This window comes from Etheostoma cragini, chromosome 4 (genome assembly GCF_013103735.1).
Source record: "Etheostoma cragini isolate CJK2018 chromosome 4, CSU_Ecrag_1.0, whole genome shotgun sequence".
Classification (NCBI taxonomy): domain Eukaryota; kingdom Metazoa; phylum Chordata; class Actinopteri; order Perciformes; family Percidae; genus Etheostoma; species Etheostoma cragini.
The window spans coordinates 14,336,101-14,357,176 of NC_048410.1; the positions used below are offsets into that span (position 1 = coordinate 14,336,101).

Below are 21,076 nucleotides of genomic sequence, written 5' to 3' on the forward strand. Positions count from 1 at the left end.
TAGAGTCTAAGGATATTTACCTTTGCTAAAATGATCTAACATTAGCCACCATGCCCTGCTGACCCTATCAGACCAATGGAAGGCTGTTAGCAGCAAGGGTGCATTTTATAGAGAATGAAGGCAATATTTAATTTGTAAGAAGAACAAAGTGTTCTGTCTTCTCTCAAAAGTGAAAGTCCAGCTTTAGAGACAAAAGCAGTCTCATAGTACACCAACAGAACATTGTGTTTTAGGTTACATTTTTGTAAATGAAACACTAAAATATATTTGATGGGTAAAAAAAGAAACTTCATGAAATAAATAAGTGTAGGGACCTGTTCATCAGATGCATTTTTGTCTGGACAAGATTACATTTATTCTAGGTTTCAAATCTCTAAGAAAGCGTTAGCGAAAAAGAATGTTTAAGATATTTCAGATCTGACGTGTATCAGATCCTTCTGTGGATATTTTCAGTTCTACTTTACTGTAGTGCTTCGTTAAGTACCCTCATATAATGCTGTTAACATACTGTAGATGTTGCAGGCACTATGATGACCCAAGAAAATTTTCACATTTGTTTTGTCTTTTTAATAATTACCATCAGGCAAAACCCATGTGACCATTACATTTATGACAGGTATTCTTACAGTACAAGACAGAACTCAAGGGGATCAGAGCGAGTGGCATGGCCACACCTGACCACTGAAAAGTAAGACATTCATTGTCATCAGATTGTTCCAACTTTTACATGGAGTTCACAAATGTATTTTGCGTTTGACTCGTATCAAACACGTTTTTTTCTTGATTACCTAGCAAACTCTAAAGACCTTGATAGAAACAGCAGAGTAGAAAAAAAACATTCTATAACAAGCAGAGGAATTCCTGATTTTATCTTAATTTTCTGTCAAGATGCAAGATGTACAATATATTGCTTTCAGGTGCTCAACTCAATGGTTACCCCAACACATTCTTCTGTATCGCAGTCTGCCCTTTAACTCGTTTTTTTTCTTTTCATCTCCTGCCCCCAAGCTCAGACCAGTCTAGCTGTTATGCAACAGGGGGAGCTGCCATTTAAACAAGATACAGGAGGAAAAAGATGAACAATCACAAAGATAGGACCGACAATATTAGCCCCTCCTCAAAAGTGCAGTTTTCCATCACTCATCGAGAGTCTGAAACTCAAACTTTTTGCTTCTTTTTATGAAAGTGAAACATAAAAGGACTACAAAATAAACTAAAACATAAACTATTCCTGTTCATTGAGAGCAATGGCTAAAGGCCTCAAGCCTGAAACACAGTAGCCAGTCACAACAGTACAATTGAGGAGAGGACATGATGAAGTACAAACGACACAAGGATGAGTATTAAAAGTTTTCAGAACTGACATTTCACAATAATTAAAAAAGCTGAACAGACGGCGACACAGACTCTGGATTTATTCACCAGATTCATTTAATTCAAGTGGAATGACACAATAATGTTGAAAGTAGTACCTCTTATAACATTTAGTGCATTGGCTATTAAATGTAGGGTTACATATATAAAAGGCACATTAACAATATTGTGATTAAAATGCTTTAAAATCCAGAATCCATGTTGCCTTTGAATGTGAAATGCTGTTACAGGAGAGCACCTGGTTGGTTCCAGACTCAGACATGAGCCTGATTGTTCAAAAAAAAAAATGATAAAAACACACAGACACACAACTTGGTGTTCAGTAGGACAGAGTCGGACCTGCTCCCACAGTCTTCGGCCCACCGGCTGAGAAAAATTTATGAAAAGGTTTTTGATTTCTTTCCGTTTTTTTTTTTATCCAACACAATCTAAAGCAACCTATTAGAACTTTTAAATTCCAATTATTTTTCTTCAATTTACCTTGCCAAAACTAGAGCATGGACAATTATCAAAAGCTTTCTCATCAGGATTATGCTGCTCAAGTTTTCACTTTGACTTTTGATTGTGGCTGTCCTACTACCCCACTTTGCTATCTTTTTTTTTGTAAATCATTTCCAAATGATTGTTTAATGACATCTGGGAAATATATCGCAACGTTTTCATAAATGCAGCCTTTAGTTGCCACGTACAGATGGACATCACAGCGAGAGGTACCTAGGCAGACCTCTGGGTATAGAAGAGAATATAGGCCTGAGTGTTGCACACTTCCTCCACACTGCAAACCTTCATCTCAGAGTCATTACAGTGGACCCAGAAACCTGAAGATACAAAGACAAAACAGGTTAACAGCAGACCCGAAGAGACTTCATAGTTTGATCGGAATCAAGCCTAGTCTCTTCCTCACCTCCTTCTGTGTTGTAGCAGTATGCGGTGTAGTGCCCTGAGCCAAAGCCTTTACCATGATGCATAACAACAGCAGACAGATCGTAGGTGTAGCCTCCTCTGTGGACAGAGTGACCTGAGCCTGTGCAGCAGTATGGTTTGATGTTCAGAACCTGGTCAAAGGCCACATGGACGCCGATTTTCTCCCTATGGTTCCGCCCTGACCATCTGCCATACAACAGGGACCAGTTAGTTCACAGGGACTCACAAGCACCGTGATAAACATTCACGCTCCCGTACTTATGCGCTTTCATTTTAGCTACAAAAAAAATAACAAATAAATAAAACTAAATTGGGTTTCTCAAACAGTTTTAAAGTGATTTAACAGTAAACATATGAAAAGACTGTAGAGAAACTTACCTGAAGCGTTTGAGGTGCAGCCGTAGAACCTGAGGTAAACGGTAGATCAGAAGCTGCTTACGTGCCTCTGACAGAACTAAGGGTTTGTGGGATGATTTCCGTCTTCTTTCTGACATACCATTAAAACAATGAGATGGGAAGTTACTTTGCAAATCAATTCAAAATGCACATCATTGATACGCGGCTTTATTTCAGTGCAGAGGTGACACACTTCCTTGCAATGTATCAGGCTTTGCGAACAGATAAACATTTGTGTAGCTTTCATAAAGGCTGCCGGCCTTGTTTTCAAGTCGCAGCCTCCTCCGAGGCTGTCAACACTGAGCTAACACTCGTCACTCCTCCAACAAGTCAGTGTCCTCGCTCTCTGCTCGGTCACTCACAGTGAGTGCTGGCCCACTGCTGGAGGCGCTGCATATCATCCAAAACTTAACTGTTTTTAACTCTGACTCGAAAACTATTTTGTACATTTTTTCTTTTTCCAAGTCAGTTGTTCAAATTGTAACTCATGTCATTAAAACTACATTTCTCTGGGCATTAATGTCCTCTGCATTCAAAGTCCAGTTTTCTTTTGTGATGCAATGTTATTTGTACAAGTATGTGGAACACAGCATTAACAAAGCTATTTTTTAGCCATTTTTTAAATTAATCAGGGTTTAAGTTAAGATCAGTGGTTCCCAAATTTTTTGCATTTTTTTTTTTTTTTATATAAATATTTTCAAGTCATCCCTCTGTATTGAAGGACAGACAGCACACACAATGTGCAGCAAACAGCTGTTTCTCAACAAAGGCAGAGTCAACTAGACCACACTGCGATGAATTGAATCAGGCTCCAGTGATCAAATTTGATCACCACTACTTTCATGCAATATTTTCATAACTCGAGGCAGAAAATAAATAAAAAATTGCTTTGAAAATGTTTTCAAAACTTTGCGTTGTACTGACTGTTGCAGTGGTTGCAGGCATAGATGCTGCCTTCAAGAGCCTCCATTTCCGTAAACTTGGACAGCATCTCTGTGAGGGTGCAGCTGCGCTGGTAAGCTGTAGAGCCTGAGCCTTTGTCTATGCTGTGGTATCGCTCGGGAAACTCCAAAGACAAATCCCAGAATGGCTCAACTGTGTTAGACTTGTGCTTACAGGACAGACACGTCACCTGAAAAACACACAAGAAGAGAACAAAAACAGCTGAAGAGTATTGTGGTAAGTAGTTGTAATTAAGTCTTAATTTTAGAAATTAAGTGTTTCACTTTAAAAAAAAAAAACAGTTTTTAAAAAGCATCACAAAATATTACAGTCTAAGAGTGTCTTATAAATCAGTTATTGTAGGGAGAGAAAAGTTTATAAATGTTGTTAGCCAATTAGATGTCAGTTAAACACAATGTTTGGTATTCAAACTGCCATAGTTTTATATCAAGGACCCTGAAAGTCTTTGAGTAATATTTAAAATGAAAAAAAACTTGTTTTTAACAATCACATCTAATTTATAAGGATGAGTTGTCGTTTATCCTTTTCAAATGACTTGACCTCACTCTTTCAGCGTCATGAGGTTAAGGCAGGTTTGGGACAATGTAATCACACTGTAAAGTGGGCACATGTCTGATGTCTCACCTGGCTGAGTAGCTGCCCATGAAAGATGGTGTTGAGAACCTTTAGCACTTGCTTGGATAGCTTCCTCTTTGTGATGGGGATAACTATCCTGCGTTTGGACCCCTCTGTGTCCAGCTCCTGCTGCACCTTGTCCAGCAGCTCACACAAGAACTCCTGGGCGTCCTGCTGGTCGTACCCACGGAAAGCTGGGATGAGGTTCCACACAGAGTGCAGCATGGCGAATGGAGACACTAAAGACCACCGGCCTGACCACATGACCCTGAAAAGTGTATGCAACTCATGGCACAGAGACATTTGCTGGCGGGTGGAGCAGCGAGACTCCTTGGGTTGGACCAACTCCGAAGCCTGTGGGGAAGACGGGGCACTTTCTTTTTTGCCCATGGGCAAATTCCAACTGCCTGCCTTGCCTATGTTTTCAAGAGGGCCTCCTGACAGTGCTGTGTTACTACTGCTGACTACACTTCCTGTCACACCCTTGATCCCCTGGGAGTGATTGGTCTTGGCCAGCAGCTCCTCAGTCTCACAAAGGTCCAAAGTGAGAAAACACTCCCTGAATTTCTGCAGGTGGCTCAGCACTTGCAATATTGAGTTCATGTAACATGTGTTCCCCAAATTGCGCAGACCAGTGACACCTGGAGCAAGTCTCCGGCGGGTAACCGTGTGTGTGGAGTAGTACCTCCTCAGTTTAGCAGATCTGCCATTCTGAGGAGCCTTACGGGTCAGGGTGAGAAGGGAAGGCTTCTTGGGAGGAGGAGGTAGGCGTTCGGGAGGATCGCGAAATTTCCGAGGAATGAGTGTGATGGTTGAACGTGGCGCCTGAGTAAGAAGCCTAGCACTCTTTCTGGGAGGGACATTGCCAAGCTCTTCCATGAGTCTCCTTTTTACTTCTTGTTTTTGTCTTCTGGCTTCCTCAAGTTTCTCTTCCCGCTGATTCTGCAGCTCTTGATGTTTACAAATCCACATTCGAAGCATCTTCCCTAGAAGTGATTTCCTCCTGTGACGCGAGGCCAACTGCATGGGGGGCTGTGGCCCACAGTCCCCAACCCAGGGGGTGCACTCTCCCCCAGTCGAGGAGCGTAGTGAGCGTCTGCCCGGGCTGCGAACAGTAGAGAGTGCCCCTCTGAGGAGTTTGAGGTCTCCCTCTGCATTATCATTGAGTACATAGTCTCCACAGGCAAAACAAAACACATCGAGCTCACGCACCTCCATAGCCAGTGGGTGGTGTGACTCCTGAAAGTGTTTGAGCGAGTGCTCCTCTATGAAACGTCCACAGGCCACGTGGGAGCACTTGAGGCAAGCCCACACTGAATCGGTGGTGCTGCAGTCCACGCAGTGCCATTTTTGAGGATTGAGGATGGAGTGGTCGTGGCCCAGACGCAGGCGTCCCACGTGTTTACAACGATCCATCTCTTACGATGCACATGTGGCCTCAGTGATAGGACACACGTCCTGTAACCAAGCAGCACCTCATTCTGAGGTAAGAAGAAAAAGTAAATGAAGGTCATCTGACCACACAATCCAGTAAAAGGACATATCCAGTGTGAATCCTTCACATTAATGAGAAAATGAAAATGTGTTCTTACTGTAAAAGTAGTTTGCTTGATCAGGTTAGGGCCAATACATCACAACATCTGCAGAGAACTCAACAGCAACGTTCAGCTTAATCACCCATGTCCATCGTCACCAAAAGGAGCATTCTGAGACATCGGGATGATATTAAATTAGTAGTGCATAGTTGCATCAGAACTAATGCTTACACCAAATGACCAAAGTCTCTTATACTAACACATTTTAAATTAAATAATAAGAACATGCACCAAAACTAAGAACATCAATAACTACAAATAACAATTTACACAAAATACAAATAGGGCATTTCCTGAGAGGACTTGTCACCACTAAACATCCTCTTTCCATTTCAAGGATACCCGGAATTTAAGATGTATTCAAAAGCACACACACTTTAAGGCATCCACTAGTGTGGGATAATATTAGATAATTTGCAGTGATGTGCATATAGTATGGTTTAAGTTTACAACAGCTATTAAAATGTGGTTTTCAAATGGGATCTTCTCCAACATGTTTTGAAAAAATACTATTTACAAACATTTATCAATCTAAACAATCTGATAAAAATGGTACTAGATAGTGAGAACAGAATATTACTGCAAAACTCCTACACAAAAGCGATTGTGCAGTGACATGCAAAATAGGATGAACACTATATGTCAAAAACCACTTGATGAATGCGGGACTTGGAACAGACAGTTTTTATATACCTTTCTTCTCTTATGTGTTTGAGTTTGTTTCCTTGACTTCAAAGAGTGCTTGTGCTGAGGTACACCACAAATATTGTGGTCCTGAAACGCTCATTGAGAATGGATATGTATTATTGAGCTATACAAATAAACTTGACATAGGGTTATTAGTCGGATCATTGGAAACCTTTGGAGTTGAAATTGAAAAAGAAAAAAATAGTGTAGTTGTTTTGGTGAAAATAGAGTATGTGTGTTGTTGTCTGTTGTAGCCTAAGACTACCGTTATGTCTGACGTTTTTGGAAATATGCCCATCTCATTGAAACACAATATATGTTTACATAGAGACAATATTAAAAGCTCCTAAACGGCCACATTTACAGGCAGAAATACTGACCTGAAAGAATGGCTGGCTGTCCATTTAAATTGTGTTAATCCATGTATTTCTGTCACGTCACGTCACCTCAACGGTCCCAGCGGTGTGCTACACCAGTTTTCTTGCTTCTCATTTTGTGTAAATTATTCCCTTACCTTCATAACTAGAACTTAACCAAAAGGCACGATTTAGCTGCAGGCCGGTGCAACTGGTTTGTAGTTGGTTGACCACCCATATCGTGCTATGTTATGCTGTGCTCTTGGAAGTGCCTGTTAACGCATGTGACGTTGATATTCACAAATGTTACAATGCCCCAACTATAATGTTGGGGTATTAAAGTCTAACGTCTGAGTGAGCCTGGCTGGCTCTTAACGCCATGCTAAGCTACCCCACCATCACCATGTTCCTTCAGAACAAAGAGCAGTGAGAGAGCCACTCTCTAGGAACATCCAACAACTTTGTGGTCTGAGGCAGCTCAGCAAGCCATAAGTTAGCAACACGGCTAACCGCTAGCTACTGCAGCGCTGCACAGGGTTAGCGTTGTCTAGCCTTTTGCTATCTAGCTATCTAATTATGTACTTTGTTAAAAAAGATGATTCGCTTGGCACCGATTGGCTAACATTTATGTAATTAGCTTGCCATAGTAGCTACCGTTAGCTGAACGGCTACCGCGTTTGCGGAGGACAATCGAAGTTAACCTCACGGTTGTTGTTGGTCGCTAACGTTGACTAAGTATTAACACTGTGCGGCTTAGCTCGCCAACGAACTGCGCCGTTTACCGTTAAAGAACTCCCCGGTGACTTTTATCACAGGAAGCCGGTTAATGGAGTGCACATTAACACTGGGCCTCATCTATGTTCGTTACTACATTTTACATCTGATAACGGAAAAGCTGGGTAACATTACCATCGCCAACATCCATCCATCCGGTACACTCAGAGGTGGTTGTTGTCCTGCTCCTCACAGATTGAACAACCCAACTCTCGGTCTGATCCCAGGCTCTGCTGCTCTCATTGGACTGGGACTGAACGGCAGCCGGGCTCTCATTGGCGGAATGGTTGAACAACAGGCAGCAGGATGGACCGTCCGTCCATCCGTCCACCCACCGAGGCCACATGGAACAATAACCGAGGATAGACCGCATCAGAGCCATAGAGAAAGACACTCTATGGGTCTGGACCGCACACCAGGCAAAGAGGACAACTGCCACTGAGACCAATATACATGGAAGCCCCGTGTTTGTCAAGTATCGGCTGGTTTGTGCTAATCTGATAAAAATGCATTGGAAGATGTGTAGCTTTTAACATCAGTATTAGCTGAATCTGGTGATGAGGCTGTCACGAGGAAGGGACCTGATTAAAAATTTAGACTTGGGCCTCTCACCCTGCAAATGATTGTGATACAAGTTAACAGAGTGTGAAACGGGTTGAATTAGCAGGAGATTGTAAACATACTTTATGCAAAAGTTACGTATTATTAAGGCATTAAAACCAAAGCAGCATTTTCAATAGAATAGACTAGAATGCCTTTATTGTCATTATACACAAGTACACAGTACCTGTGCAACGAGATTGAAGCAATCCCAGGACAAGAACCAGGACATCCGGGAAGCATGCCCACAGGTGCTTTTTATTTTGCCTAATTATAAAAATTCTCAGGACTATGTGGTTGTGCACAGACTTAACATGATCACATCGTATTCATTTTTTCACATATGTGCTACTAATAGCCTAATATTATTACTAAGCAATTTAAACTGAATAGGGACTTAGTTTGTGTTACCTGTATTTTATACCTCCAAGTCAAAATCTCTACCACAAAAAAGGGATACTGAATATAAACCATTGAACTGAGAGCTGCAGTTCTCTGAACAAATGCAAAAGTCCTTGTTTGTACTTAAAAAAGGTTTTTCCTGTTTAAAATGTTATTAACTTATTAAACATAAGCCTTTAAGCCTTGTTGGCAATCAATCTAATAAACCAATAGAAAAACACTCAATTATGTGTAATTTTACTTTCAGCAAAACTAAAGTCTCTCTACAGAAAGTTACAACCCCAGCTATAGGACATTAGAAGTAATTAGTCAGAAACACAGGTCTTAGCTACTCTAGCCTTTCATTAAGCATCTTTAATACAATAGGCTTTTTATCAAAAAGGTGTAATGCAATGTTGAGGCTTCAGAAATGGAACATATAAAACCCCAGGCTCTGACAAATGCCTGGATAACATGCTGATACAGTGGACCAGAATTAAAGCAACATCAGTAAAAACAAAGAAAATGTCTCTCCATTGCTGACAACTCAACGCACGTTACTTCCTTGTATTTGCATTTTACGAAGTTTGTTGAACAACTCCAAGTATTGAGTCATCGTGTCGACGCAGTCCGATGGTGCGAAGAGTCCTTCAGGCTTGGCAGCAAAGACAGACGGCAGTTCGGGGACGCTGGGGCCAAGAAAGGACTGCATGAATTCCTTTGTGAGATTCCAGCAGTCCCCTGGAATCACACAAGGGCAGTACTCCACCTGAAGAAACGCACATAGAGTTAATGCAGTCACAGTGGGGAAAATGTCTTGTTTCCATCTAAGATAAAATGTATTTAACTACATACCTCTACTGATATCCCTCTGGCACTGGAGCTCATTGTCACTGTACCAACTTTTATTAAGAAGTCACAGTAGCGATATCTAGAACCACGACACTCCACCTTGTGCGCCTTGGCATTTTGGAAGTGACTTTTTAGCTTCACCATGAGAACGTCAAAGTTTGTGTCAGCTACCAGGCACGGCCCGCCTTCAAACAGAGCAATGCAGCTCAGGGGGGTTTCTGAATTGTGCATCACGTATAAGAGCTTGGAGGGCTGACCTGTAACAGACGGAACATACTGGCTATCAGAGGTGTCAAGTTAACTCAGTTTGTAGCAGTATCAGACGTATTATTGGCACAACGCTAAATATTTTCACTTTGTGAGATACATTTATGACAATGCAACTTGTACATGTTGTAATTTGTTATTTCTATGCCGTTACATTTATCTGATTACCTTAGAGTAGTTTCTTATAACATAAGGCTTTCCATGCAAAAATACAACAAACTATACAGTTTAAAACAGTCTGAGTTTCAAAAAAACTTACAATATTTACAATTACAGTTAAAATACTACATACTAGTACTATAATAAAGACATTATTTCACTATTTCTTATATGCTGTAAAAAAAATTCTCAAATGCAGGGTATGGCATCTGTATAACATCCTTTGGCTATGAAGGGGGCTTTCTAAAGAGAAAATAACCAACCCACCTTGGGCTTGAGATGTACATTTTTGTAACGAAAACCATTAATTACAAATTGATTGCATTGAAGAGAGGACTTTGAAAGATGTGAGACTTTATCAGGCAGGGAGGGTCAAAAGAGTGTAGCTGTTGAGTGGCATTGTGGCGGTGTTCTTTTTAGCAATTTTAAGGTCCAAAAGTCAGGATAGCTTGGCTTCAGCTGCTTGAACTTCATAGAAGTGAAATACTAAATCACAGGAATATCCCCAATCAAATACCTAATAATGATCAATTACAATGAAGGTCAGAGTAATGCTAGTCATGCCCAAATTTACTGTTTTCTAAAGTTCTTAGACAATCTAGCAGGTCAATTAGGTTAAATCTGATACTCAAAGAAATAGACTTAAACATTACCGCTGACATTTCCTGTTGCATGGTATGTCTCACAGTCTACCCAGAAGCTGCCCTGCTTCACAGCACCCAGCTGCTCCAGTTTCTTGTGCACGGTATCCACTGTCTGCTGCACGCTCTTCCCCTCTGCCACAGGCACCTGACACACACTGCAGGAAAAAAAGAAGCATCACATCACGTTATAAAAAAACAAGGGTGACATGTAAGGAAGGACTGAGTAGTCAAGTAACACCTGCTTTTTAGTTATGTTCATGTGGGATGTTTTGCAGATCGGTGCGAGTGAAAGTGAGCGATGCAGCGCTGCAAAGTGACAAAAGGTGTGTGCTATAGTTAAAGCGAGAAGCTGAAGTTGTAGTATGTATATATGAGTACATACTATTTCAAACATTGTTAAATTTCCATATAGCTAAAAACCATAAAGTAATCATCTCACCATGTGACCCCCATTGATGTTTTGCCTCGAAATCCTTTCACGGCTTTCGGCATAGACAGTTCAAGAATTCGGTCGGCTTTCGGTTGAATACTTCCGGGTGAAACGTTGTGCATCCGGTAAAGTTAAATAAGAGTATTAAAGATGTGAAAAAACCAATTAATATTCCTGACATTCACCATTCTGGATATTCATATAACGTCGACAATAAACAGTGCCAACAAAAACAGCTAAGATGACTGCATTCTTGCTAGGTTAAAGAAATTTCGATGTTACGTGACGTAAATTACGTCACTTCCACCGTGTAATGGACATCCGCACGTGTTAAACAAGTGACTGTTTACAGTACTTGTTAATTCTAGACTTTAGGTAGCGCACACCAACAACAAAAAACGCCAATACTGTTGCAACTGCCGTCAAACTACAGCGATGCCGAAAGTGAAGCGATCCAAAGGCGGAGGAGGAGAGACGAGTGGAGGAGCGGTGGCGCTGGCTGACCAGATCATGCAGGCGGACACGGTGCGAGCCCGAGGCCGGATGAAGAGCAGAGACAGCCGGGCAGAAAACGAAGACAAGTACGTCGACGAACGTCTGTCGCGGAAGATCTTACAACAGGCAAGAATTCAGCAAGAAGAGCTTCAGACTGAATATGGAGTGGTACCACAAAAGAAGAAAACACCAGTCACTGTTCTCGGTAATGTTGGAGCTCTGTCCTCCACAAAATGGACTGCATCCGCATTGTTAAAAATCTCTTAATGTTTACATGAAGTGTAAAGCGGACTAGACTAGTATACTTTAAGTGTCCATACAGGCCCACTTATTGAGGATTTAGTTAACGGTAACTATTGTGAGTTATATGTCGTTTAAATGTTCAGCATTCGTTATATGTTAACGTTACATACTAAAAATATACTATGTGAAGGAAAAACATATAAATCCGTAATATTTGATCAAAGGAAAAACCTTGACACATCACACAAATTAATGTAAAGTTCCTTCAGATGATTGACTAAATCAAGGAACATCACTTAAATATGAAATGCACATCCTAAATAGTACAGTATGAGAGCTTATTAACCCTATTTGTCCATTTGTAATCACATCTTAGGTCCTGACAATCAGGATGCAGACTCTGATGAGGAGTGGCCAGCGCTGGGACAAGCAGGTGCTGATGATGGCGAGGTTGTGTGTGACACCGAAGTTGTTGTGGACCCGGACGACGAGAAGGCCATGGAAATGTTCATGAATAAAAACCCTCCGATGAGGCAAGATGCACCATAATGTTGGCTTTAGAAGAGTAGTAGTACAGATGTAATTTAAATGGCACACACACCGTGAGCTACATTTCTACTTTAAATGCTTAGCCGTGTTTTCTCTTTGTGTTCTTTGTAGACGGACCTTAGCTGATATTATCATGGAGAAGATTACAGAGAAGCAGACTGAGGTAGGGACAGTGATGTCAGAGGTGTCAGGGCGTCCAATGCCCCAGCTTGACCCGAGGGTAACAGAAGTATACAAGGGTGTTAATAAGGTGAGTTACGTCAATTGTATTGAAGTGAGGCAAATGTCCTGATTATAAATGTAAAGATCTCCTTGTAAGCAGTTCAATTATATAATGTAATTTCTGTTCTTTTGCTTCAGGTTCTGTCAAAATACCGCAGCGGTAAATTGCCAAAGGCTTTTAAAATAGTCCCAGCACTTTCAAACTGGGAGCAGATTCTTTATTTGACTGAGCCTGAGACCTGGACAGCAGCTGCCATGTACCAAGCAACAAGGTGAGTCCCCAGAGTTATGTACTGTATGTGCCGCAGATATTTTAACACGATACAATGATTTTTTTTTTTCTTCACGCTTTCATTATAGAATCTTCTCGTCCAATCTGAAGGAGCGAATGGCTCAGAGGTTTTACAACTTGGTGCTGCTGCCCCGAGTACGGGATGATATTGCAGAGTACAAGCGACTTAACTTTCATCTTTACAGTGCTCTGAAGAAGGCTTTGTTCAAACCAGGAGCATGGTTTAAAGGTGAGACAATTTTATGGATATTTCTTTCTTAAGAGTGAGAAGACAAGGGGCACCCTGGTAGCTCACCAGGTAAAGCACGGACCATTAAAGCTAAGTCCTTACTGCAGCGGCCTGGGTTTGAGTCCGCCGCAGGGCCTTTTTACTGCACGTCATCCCCTCTTTCTACCCTGCCTGTTGTGGCTTTCTCTCCCATTAAAAAAAAATTATGCAGAAATGCCAAAATTATTTTTCAGCTATTTCTATTTGTCAAGCCCCAAATGTTTTGGCTCCAGCTTCTTAAACGTGATAATTTATTTTTAATTGTCCTGCATTATAATAAACTGAATATCTTTGGTTTTGAACTGAGTAACACTTGACAACTGCCATGGGCTCTAAGATATTATGGACTTTTTTCAGTTTCCTGATGTTGTTATAATAATAATAATAATAATAATACATTTTATTTGAAATGCACTTTACATTTAAACAAATCTCAAAGGGCTACAGGTAAGATCATAAAAGCAAGGTAAAAAAACATCAGTGTAAAATATCTATAAATAGTGCAACAACATTTTTGTGCAAGGTTATAACTCATAAGTTTGATGTTTTGATGTTTTCTAGACCAAACAATAAATCTATGAATCAAGATCTGAGTAACAATTGACAACTGCCATGGGATCTAAGATATTGTAATGGCCAATTTTCAGTTTCCTGATGTTTTCTAGACCAAACGATAAATCAATGAATCAAGAAAATAATCAGCAGATTAATTGATAGTGAATAAAATCGTCAGTTTAATTTAATTTATACAGTTTATTGATCCCCATTGGAGAAATTACAAATGTAGTTGCAGCCCCTCTGACCCTGATTCTCTGTTATGTGACCTATTTTTAGCATCTTACAGGCGGGGTGCACATTTTTGATTATTACCAGATAGATACATTTTGATCCACAGCAATGTGAAGGTGCCTGAAAGCTACAAAGTGTGTTGACAATTCACATTTTACTCCCTTTAACATTTGTATTTAATTCTTAAGGACTGAATTCATTAGTGCCGCCCTTCTGTCTTTTAACAAAAGTCTAAATGTGGATGTTAAATACATTTATGATGTAGTAGAGGGCAAGCTTTGCGTAAAGCGTAGCCATCATTACTAGTACTGTTTCATGAAAGGCCCAGTGAATGCTGCACTAAGCTCTGGTCACGTGTGACCCTTGAAAATAAAAAAGGGTAAAGTGAGTGAAAGAGAGGATTTGACAGCTTGTTGCAAAGAAGAAAAGCTTTCTGGTACATGTCCCGTTTCTAATTTCAGCACTAAATTTAGAAGTTCTATTTTGAGGAAACTGTTGGAGGATTAGTTGGTGTCCACAGGGTAAATAACACCATTGGTTCTGGAAGCTTAGTAATTAACACATTCAAATATTAATTGGGTCAAACCATCCATCATATGTCTAGAATTTGTTTGGTCGAAGATTTTAAATTTTTTCTTTAATCCTCTTGGTCCTGTGTGTTCACAAACTGTCCCAGTTTAATGCGAATATTTACCCTGAAACATCATGTGACCCATATTTACAAAACCACCATTATAAGACACTACCACTAAGTGGCAGTGTTAATCAGAAATACACTTAACTGTATACCACATAGTGTAAATGAGAGAACTAATGACCATTACTGACACAGCCTTGACAGTGTGCTTTTGAATCAGAATAGTTTATTGTAACCAAAACAGCTGCTATTATGTGAATTTAAGTACCTGTAAAGGTATATATTAAAGGAGCAGTCTGTCATACTATAACTGTGAAAGCTGCAATATGTCTTACTTGGTGCATAGAATTACAAAAGTACCTGAAAATGAAACCAACATGGATGCCATCACATTGGTCAAAGTCTGTCAATAAGGTGATTTAACCCATATCTAATGGGTAAAACCATTTGGAGTGACACGTTGTTCACATAACAAGGGCCTTCTGCTGGCTGCCTGCACATACCAAGGCGTTTGTTATGGAACGCAGCACAGGAAAAGTTAGCCTTAACTGGCAGCTAGCACAGACTGTTCATTTTGTTTAACGCTAAAGAAAGGCAGACAATAATACAAGTAAAGTAACTGATCGAGACAATCACAATTACAGTCTTTGTCAAAGGAGTCTGGTGGCTTTGAAGAGAGCATAGATAACAGCTTTAGTTCCTAATCGGAAAGGGATGGCTGATGGCAAGGTAAAGCGTTGAACATATTCTAAATATAGCGTATACCTAGAAGGGATACTTTTGCCGATTTTTAACCAGCTCTGTGGTATTGCAGTTATTGTGAAGATCAACAGCTACCCTTCGTGGCACCAGCTATCAGTTTGTTAGTCTGTTTTTTTTCCCTCAGACGCTGAGTGATACTTGTTGTGCAAAGGAATCAGATTTCATTTCCATTGTATATCGTTATTATATCACAGCTATGAACCAATCGGATTGCTTGGTTTGAGTACCCGTTTTATAATTGGGTTAAAAAATCAAATTAATAACTCACATGGCCAACACTGTTAATCATACAGTATGTTGACTTATCAGAGGATGTGACTGTTTCCAAGTTTTAAACATGGGACTCATTTCCATCTCTACCAGACATCCCATATGATGTGAGGACGGCATAACTGAAGAAGTGTGGGATCCATTGTTTTTGTAGCTTTAAGTCAGGTTTATCATGGCCCTGTCTTCATCTGTTTCTTGCAGGTCCCCCAGCTTATGGAAGTGTTGCAGTAACCTTTCAATATTTTGTGCCTCTTTTGTCACACAGGTATACTGATTCCTCTGTGTGAATCTGGTACGTGTACTCTGAGGGAAGCCATCATCATCGGAAGCATACTCACAAAGTGCTCAATCCCTGTGCTCCATTCTAGGTAATGTTTCTTTTCAGTCACACACACCTGCTGACACATGTCTGCATCTTATTGTTAGATGTAGGGTTCAGCAAGGTGTTCTTGAATACTTTTTATTGTGTGATGTTGGCAAGATAAGTGAGGTTAAGGTTACATAACATGGAAGGTTGTAAAACATTCAAAATCGTTCTTGTCTTTCAGCGCTGCAATGTTAAAGTTGGCAGAGATGGAGTACAACGGCGCCAACAGCATTTTTCTGCGCCTCTTGCTTGACAAGAAATACGCCCTGCCTTTCCGTGTCCTAGATGCCTTGGTGGCCCACTTCCTGTCCTTCCGCAATGAAAAACGTGTGCTTCCTGTGCTGTGGCATCAGAGTTTACTCACCATGGCTCAGCGCTACAAGGCTGACCTGGCCTCCGAACAGAAGACAGCACTGCTGGAGCTGCTCAAGATACAAACACACCCTCAGATCTCTGCAGAGATTCGCAGAGAACTGCAAAACTCAGAGTCCAGGGATCTTGAAATTGGGCTCCCTGTTACAGTTGAAATGGACTGAGGATTCAGTCTGGTCTGGCGCTTCCTCCTCGGATCCAAATGATTTATGGTTTCTTTAGCATGAAGAAAATTGTGTTAAATCTAACTTCATTAAGGACAGATTAAAAAATGGCTGTCTTTCATTACAATGTCTAAGGAGCCAATATTCAGTTCCCTGCTTGGATAAGTTTGCACATTTAAAAATGCACATTACTGGTGATTTAGATGTTGTTACTTCACATCAGGAATCTGATATTTACCTTACCTTACCTGCCTTATTATCTCCAAACAAGAAATAAAATGTGATACTGTTGGGACATATTTAGCTGTCTAAATATTTTATGGAACATATTTAGTGGTCTCTGACCTGTCAATTTTTTGTTCAGTTCAGTTTCTGGGTTAAATTGTATCAGCAAACCTCATTAATTCATTCTTTGAACACACAAACCTTTTTTTAAATTGTAATAAAATGACTACTATTAAACAATAATGGCAAAATTATTTATCAAATGGTCGATTCCAAAAAAAAACTAAGCTACATAATCGTGAAGTTTAATGTGAAATTTACCCATAAAGTTATTGTACCCAATGTTAATCTTCAATAAACATATTTTCAAAAGAAAATATATAAATGAAAGCAAATAAATTACAGTTTAAATATAGCTAACTTTCCCAAAATTGCAAGAGAATAGCTATTTTCATTGTCCAAATTAGCTGACAATCAGAAAATAAATTTTTAGTCTAACGTTAGCTACATTTATCGATTCGGGCTGCAATGACCTGAGGCCATGGCCGCTGATCCTACACCATTAGGTTCATAGTTTTGACAAATTTTAGGTTTTTATTATAGACCAGGATGGGATTGATAAAATTGCTGTACAAGGCAAATCTGACGCCCAGTTGAGCTGCTTATAAGGACACGTAAAACAAGGTGGCGGTTTGTAATTTTACGGGAGAGGTAGCTAGCATAGCTAGCCAACATTAACTAACTAGAATCACGTTTAACGGCTAGCTAGCTAGCTTAACGGCACAACGTAATACATACGGTATATTTATATCTTAAGGATTAGATTGTCAAAGCCATACTGAATGCTACTCTATTACTTTCTCGAATGGATCTGTGTGAGGATGGACGGCTTTAATGCATCCGGAGATATAAATGCCGGTGAAATAGGGCATTGTGTGGTTCTCCGGGCGGGAAGCGACCATCCCGTGACCGGCGACCTCAGAACACTGCACAACCTGACGGCTCTGGAGAAGATTTGTCGGGTGTCTCCTTACTTCGGCGAAGTCCAGACAGACATCCAGCCACACATGCGGAGGATACTGGCAGTATGGATGTTTCAGGTATTCATATCAGTCAAACGCATATAAATATCGTTAGCTGACTTAAAATATAACAAATGACTCTTTTGCAGGTGTGTGAGGAGCAGAAATGTGAAGAGGAGGTGTTTCCACTGGCAGTGCATTACCTGGACAGCTACCTGAGCCATTTCGTCATTGAAAAGTTCAACCTGCAGCTTTTAGGATGCGTTTGCATGTTCCTGGCCTCCAAAATGAGAGAGACTGTCCATCTGACTGCCAGCAAGCTTTGTATCTACACGGACAACTCTATTTCAGTCTCAGACATTCTGGTAATTTTTATTTATTTATTTATAGAAACTACATATTGTATTTGGGATTATAAGAAGTTCCAATATTGGGTGAAGTGGAGTTTAAATACTTTCTGTAAAGAGTGGTCTAATTGCAACGTCCACTTGTTCTACTACTGTACATCCTCAGTTGTGACTGTTACAATGTAGTAACAGTCACAAATAATTTAACCACCATTGAGCAATAATATGGGGCCTTAATACATTTTCAGACCTACAAGTCACCTGGTATCCCAAAAACATTGGGTCATACAGAAATGTACAATTAATTTCACTGGACAGGAAGGACAGTTCCCTCTGATGGTAGACATAGCTTTATTTTAAGAGTTCATAATTAAAAGTTTTCATGCAGTGGCTTGTTGATGGTGCATTGGTTAGAGGGATATATATATATATATATGTGTGTGTGTGTGTGTGTGTGTGTGTGTTGCAGCAGTGGGAGGTGGCAGTGGTGTCCAGGTTAGACTGGTGTCTGGCGTCTGTGGTACCCTCTGACTTCCTGGAGCCAGTTCTTCATGCTCTCCCCTTTGTTCGCCCCCACCACCTTCCTAACATGCGCAGGCATGTTCACTCTTACATTGCTGTTGCAGCAACTGGTAAGTTACATAACTGAATTAACGACACACAAAATGTCCCCCCCCCCATAAAAAAAACAGTACAGCAAAAAATATGCATTGGTAGTAAAAGAATTATGTAAAAAGACATGTTTACACTATCTTTTTCTTGTGTTAGATCATTTCTGTGCTCAAATGTAAAGCAATTGTATCACTCCAGTGCAATTAAAAGCATCTGCTATAAATCCCTTGTGATTTCATCTGTGGTAAACGTAAAAGTGTAACGTGTAACGTGGTAAACAATGGACACAAAGCAGCCATAACTTTAATTACGATGTGTCAGCAGTTCATTGTGGAGACAGAGAGCTGAGTTTGTGTAATCCTGTATTGTCTGCTGTGAAAGACCTGCGTCAGACTATTCAGCTGGCTGATTTCCCACGAATCTCTGTGGTGCTGCCTGAGGAAAAAGGGCATAGGGTTATAGTCAGTTAGTGTTGACTATGACATTACAGCCCATAAAATTAAAACAGTTCCTGGTTTCCGACATTGTATAGCATTCAGAAAAGGTGTCTGAATGTGGATTGAATGTCTGTCATTTTGTTTCTCCTGCTTGAAGCAATTAGGATATTGTATCCGATTATATGGTTTTGGGAAATGTCTGCTTTTGAGTACTTGCTTTTGTCTTTCGGGGTGTGTCTATAATGGTGGCATCTGTTTGGTTGTCTACATCTAGCCTTTACTTACTCTCACTGTTGCAATAGTTTACAAGAACTTTGAGTGAACTAGTTCTCCAAGTATCCAGCTTAATTAGGAAATACATTTTTTAGAGTAAGTAATCTTTCTCTCTTATCGTCAGACTGCAGGTTTTCAGTGTTCTTGCCCTCCACTGTTGCGTGTGCCTGTGTGAGCATTGCCACGCATAGGCTGAAGTTAGTGGACGCTGCTGTCTCCTCTGATTCAGTGATGGGGTTTTTGGCCAACCTTTTGGTCATTGATCTGGTAAGGGTAATGTTTAACTAACATTTTTAGATAATTTCTCTTTTGACTTTGCCCTGTTGTCAACATTGACTGGCATGTTTGTGATCATTTTAGAAAGTATAGCCATCTTGAGAAAACATACAAACACAGTTAGATGTATGTTGAGAAGAGCAACCATGCACATGTAATTTTGATCAAGATCCAATAGAAATAGTCTGTCCATGATCCACTGATGAATTTCTGGTTGTTTTTCTTTTTAATCTGACCCTGAACAGAGCACTGTCATTCTCTGCTGTGACCAGCTAGGGAGTGTGTTGGAGCTCAGCCTGCCCTCTTGTTTCCAGGCCAGTGTTTGCAGATCAGGAGCTCACAGCTCAGAGATCAGCTACGCCCCTGCAGATTTTAAGGATGTTGTATTGACACCAGTGGCATCGCCCCAGGAAATCAAGCTAAAACACTCCTCCTTGACATGAAGGGCTAGATGAATTGTAAATTCACTGCCATGAAGGAAAACAAGAAGCCTAAATACCAGGCAAAATGTGTCTTGAGGCCTTTTCTTCTAAATCATAATTGTTCTTTGCAAGTTGATTGTTTTGGAGATCCCTCTGTGACGTGAAGCAGTGTCACGGTTTTATATATTTGGGAAATCTGTTGCTGCTCGTTTTAAAGTAGTTTGCATTTGCTAAAGCAGCTTTGAATGATTGAATATTTCGGATTCATTAACTTTGTGATAATTACAGTTAAATTGCACTAAATCCTAATTGCAATGTCTGCACATTTTAAAAGTAATGACGTCTTCATATGTATATATTACCACTTACCTGGATCCATTGATATTTTAATATAAGGTTTTTATCAGGGCAGTTTCAATAAATTTGAATAGATGTTTCTGCATGGTTTCAAAAGAGTAATGAATTCACTTGTATATCAATATTGTAATGACATAAAAGACAACATAAAACATTGTATGTAGGCCACTAACGACATTAGGCGGAGCTTCAGTTTTTTAAATTTATTTTCTCATCCCAGTCATAACAGCATGGCAGATCAGTCATATACATGATTAGCCCAGTAACTTTGGCAAACATGGTTTTTTGTTGCTGTTAAAGAAAAAATATAAGCAGAGCCTGCAACATCTTGGGCAAGGGGGAGAGGAAAAACATGACCATGATGGGATGAAATGCACTTTAATGTACAAAAAAATGAAACACTCCATCTTAAGCCCGTCTTCCTGTCACACTGCAATAACAAGTGAGCAGTTGCCTGTGACAGTTAGTAATGAATAACAAGAACTTCCAGTTGAAATTTGGCCTAATACCTAGTAAATTCCATATGAGCCTCATGATGTTGAGAAAGAATAATCATAAATAACTAACAAAACAGTTTTTACAATTCCAGTTTCTAGACAATAGCATGGTTTAGCAGCCTCTGTGTACTGTCTTGTGCAACTAGTATTACCAGAGCTCA

At 40.2% G+C, this 21,076-nt stretch overlaps 4 protein-coding genes across 5 annotated transcripts; 2 read left to right on the forward strand and 2 right to left on the reverse strand.

Annotated features, from left to right (window-relative positions):
• Positions 1-552: 552 nt before the first annotated feature.
• On the reverse strand, positions 553-8,069 carry usp49 (ubiquitin specific peptidase 49). Its single transcript, XM_034869254.1, has 7 exons — positions 7,820-8,069; positions 5,865-5,978; positions 4,282-5,753; positions 3,619-3,826; positions 2,677-2,785; positions 2,279-2,484; positions 553-2,192 (listed from the first exon to the last, which is right to left on the reverse strand). The coding sequence occupies exons 3-7, from the start codon at positions 5,686-5,688 to the stop codon at positions 2,089-2,091; spliced, it is 2,034 nt and encodes a 677-aa protein (XP_034725145.1). The 5' UTR covers positions 5,689-5,753; positions 5,865-5,978; positions 7,820-8,069; the 3' UTR covers positions 553-2,088.
• Positions 8,070-8,545: 476 nt separating this feature from the next.
• On the reverse strand, positions 8,546-11,201 carry med20 (mediator complex subunit 20). Its single transcript, XM_034869300.1, has 5 exons — positions 11,099-11,201; positions 11,027-11,064; positions 10,597-10,742; positions 9,521-9,774; positions 8,546-9,434 (listed from the first exon to the last, which is right to left on the reverse strand). Exons 2-5 carry the CDS (start codon positions 11,038-11,040, stop codon positions 9,213-9,215), a joined length of 636 nt encoding a protein of 211 aa, XP_034725191.1. The 5' UTR covers positions 11,041-11,064; positions 11,099-11,201; the 3' UTR covers positions 8,546-9,212.
• A 117-nt stretch (positions 11,202-11,318) lies between these two features.
• bysl (bystin-like) lies at positions 11,319-16,750 on the forward strand. 2 transcript variants are annotated; one of them, XM_034869270.1, is made up of 8 exons: positions 11,319-11,717; positions 12,132-12,288; positions 12,416-12,554; positions 12,665-12,798; positions 12,887-13,047; positions 15,810-15,912; positions 16,093-16,450; positions 16,497-16,750. In XM_034869270.1, exons 1-7 carry the CDS (start codon positions 11,453-11,455, stop codon positions 16,445-16,447), a joined length of 1,314 nt encoding a protein of 437 aa, XP_034725161.1. In that variant the 5' UTR covers positions 11,319-11,452; the 3' UTR covers positions 16,448-16,450; positions 16,497-16,750. The 2 variants fall into 2 exon arrangements, with proteins under 2 accessions (XP_034725161.1, XP_034725160.1); XM_034869269.1 differs by having other exon boundaries at positions 16,093-16,750.
• Positions 16,751-17,165: 415 nt separating this feature from the next.
• ccnd3 (cyclin D3) lies at positions 17,166-20,729 on the forward strand. The gene is made up of 5 exons (XM_034869286.1): positions 17,166-17,772; positions 17,844-18,059; positions 18,511-18,673; positions 19,488-19,630; positions 19,885-20,729. Exons 1-5 carry the CDS (start codon positions 17,515-17,517, stop codon positions 20,080-20,082), a joined length of 978 nt encoding a protein of 325 aa, XP_034725177.1. The 5' UTR covers positions 17,166-17,514; the 3' UTR covers positions 20,083-20,729.
• The last annotated feature ends 347 nt before the right edge of the window (positions 20,730-21,076 follow it).

Bases quoted from the DNA above. Each gene is read 5' to 3' on its own strand.
- bysl (XM_034869269.1), top strand. From the start codon at position 11,453: ATGCCGAAAGTGAAGCGATCCAAAGGCGGAGGAGGAGAGACGAGTGGA. The intron at 12,289-12,415 runs GCAAGATGCACC...TGTTCTTTGTAG, and splicing joins AATAAAAACCCTCCGATGAG to ACGGACCTTAGCTGATATTA. The intron at 15,913-16,092 runs GTAATGTTTCTT...CTTGTCTTTCAG, and splicing joins ATCCCTGTGCTCCATTCTAG to CGCTGCAATGTTAAAGTTGG.
- usp49 (XM_034869254.1), bottom strand. From the start codon at position 5,688: ATGGATCGTTGTAAACACGTGGGACGCCTGCGTCTGGGCCACGACCAC. The intron at 2,786-3,618 runs GTCAGTACAACG...ATGGTATGTCAG, and splicing joins TGCCTGCAACCACTGCAACA to AAAGAAGACGGAAATCATCC. The intron at 2,485-2,676 runs GTAAGTTTCTCT...GTTGTATGGCAG, and splicing joins CTGCACCTCAAACGCTTCAG to ATGGTCAGGGCGGAACCATA.
- ccnd3 (XM_034869286.1), top strand. From the start codon at position 17,515: ATGCTACTCTATTACTTTCTCGAATGGATCTGTGTGAGGATGGACGGC. The intron at 17,773-17,843 runs GTATTCATATCA...ACTCTTTTGCAG, and splicing joins TGGCAGTATGGATGTTTCAG to GTGTGTGAGGAGCAGAAATG. The intron at 18,674-19,487 runs GTAAGTTACATA...TCTTATCGTCAG, and splicing joins CATTGCTGTTGCAGCAACTG to ACTGCAGGTTTTCAGTGTTC.
- med20 (XM_034869300.1), bottom strand. The intron at 9,775-10,596 runs GTAATGTTTAAG...CGTCTGTTACAG, and splicing joins TGCAACAGGAAATGTCAGCG to GTCAGCCCTCCAAGCTCTTA. The intron at 9,435-9,520 runs GTATGTAGTTAA...GCGTTTCTTCAG, and splicing joins CCAGAGGGATATCAGTAGAG to GTGGAGTACTGCCCTTGTGT.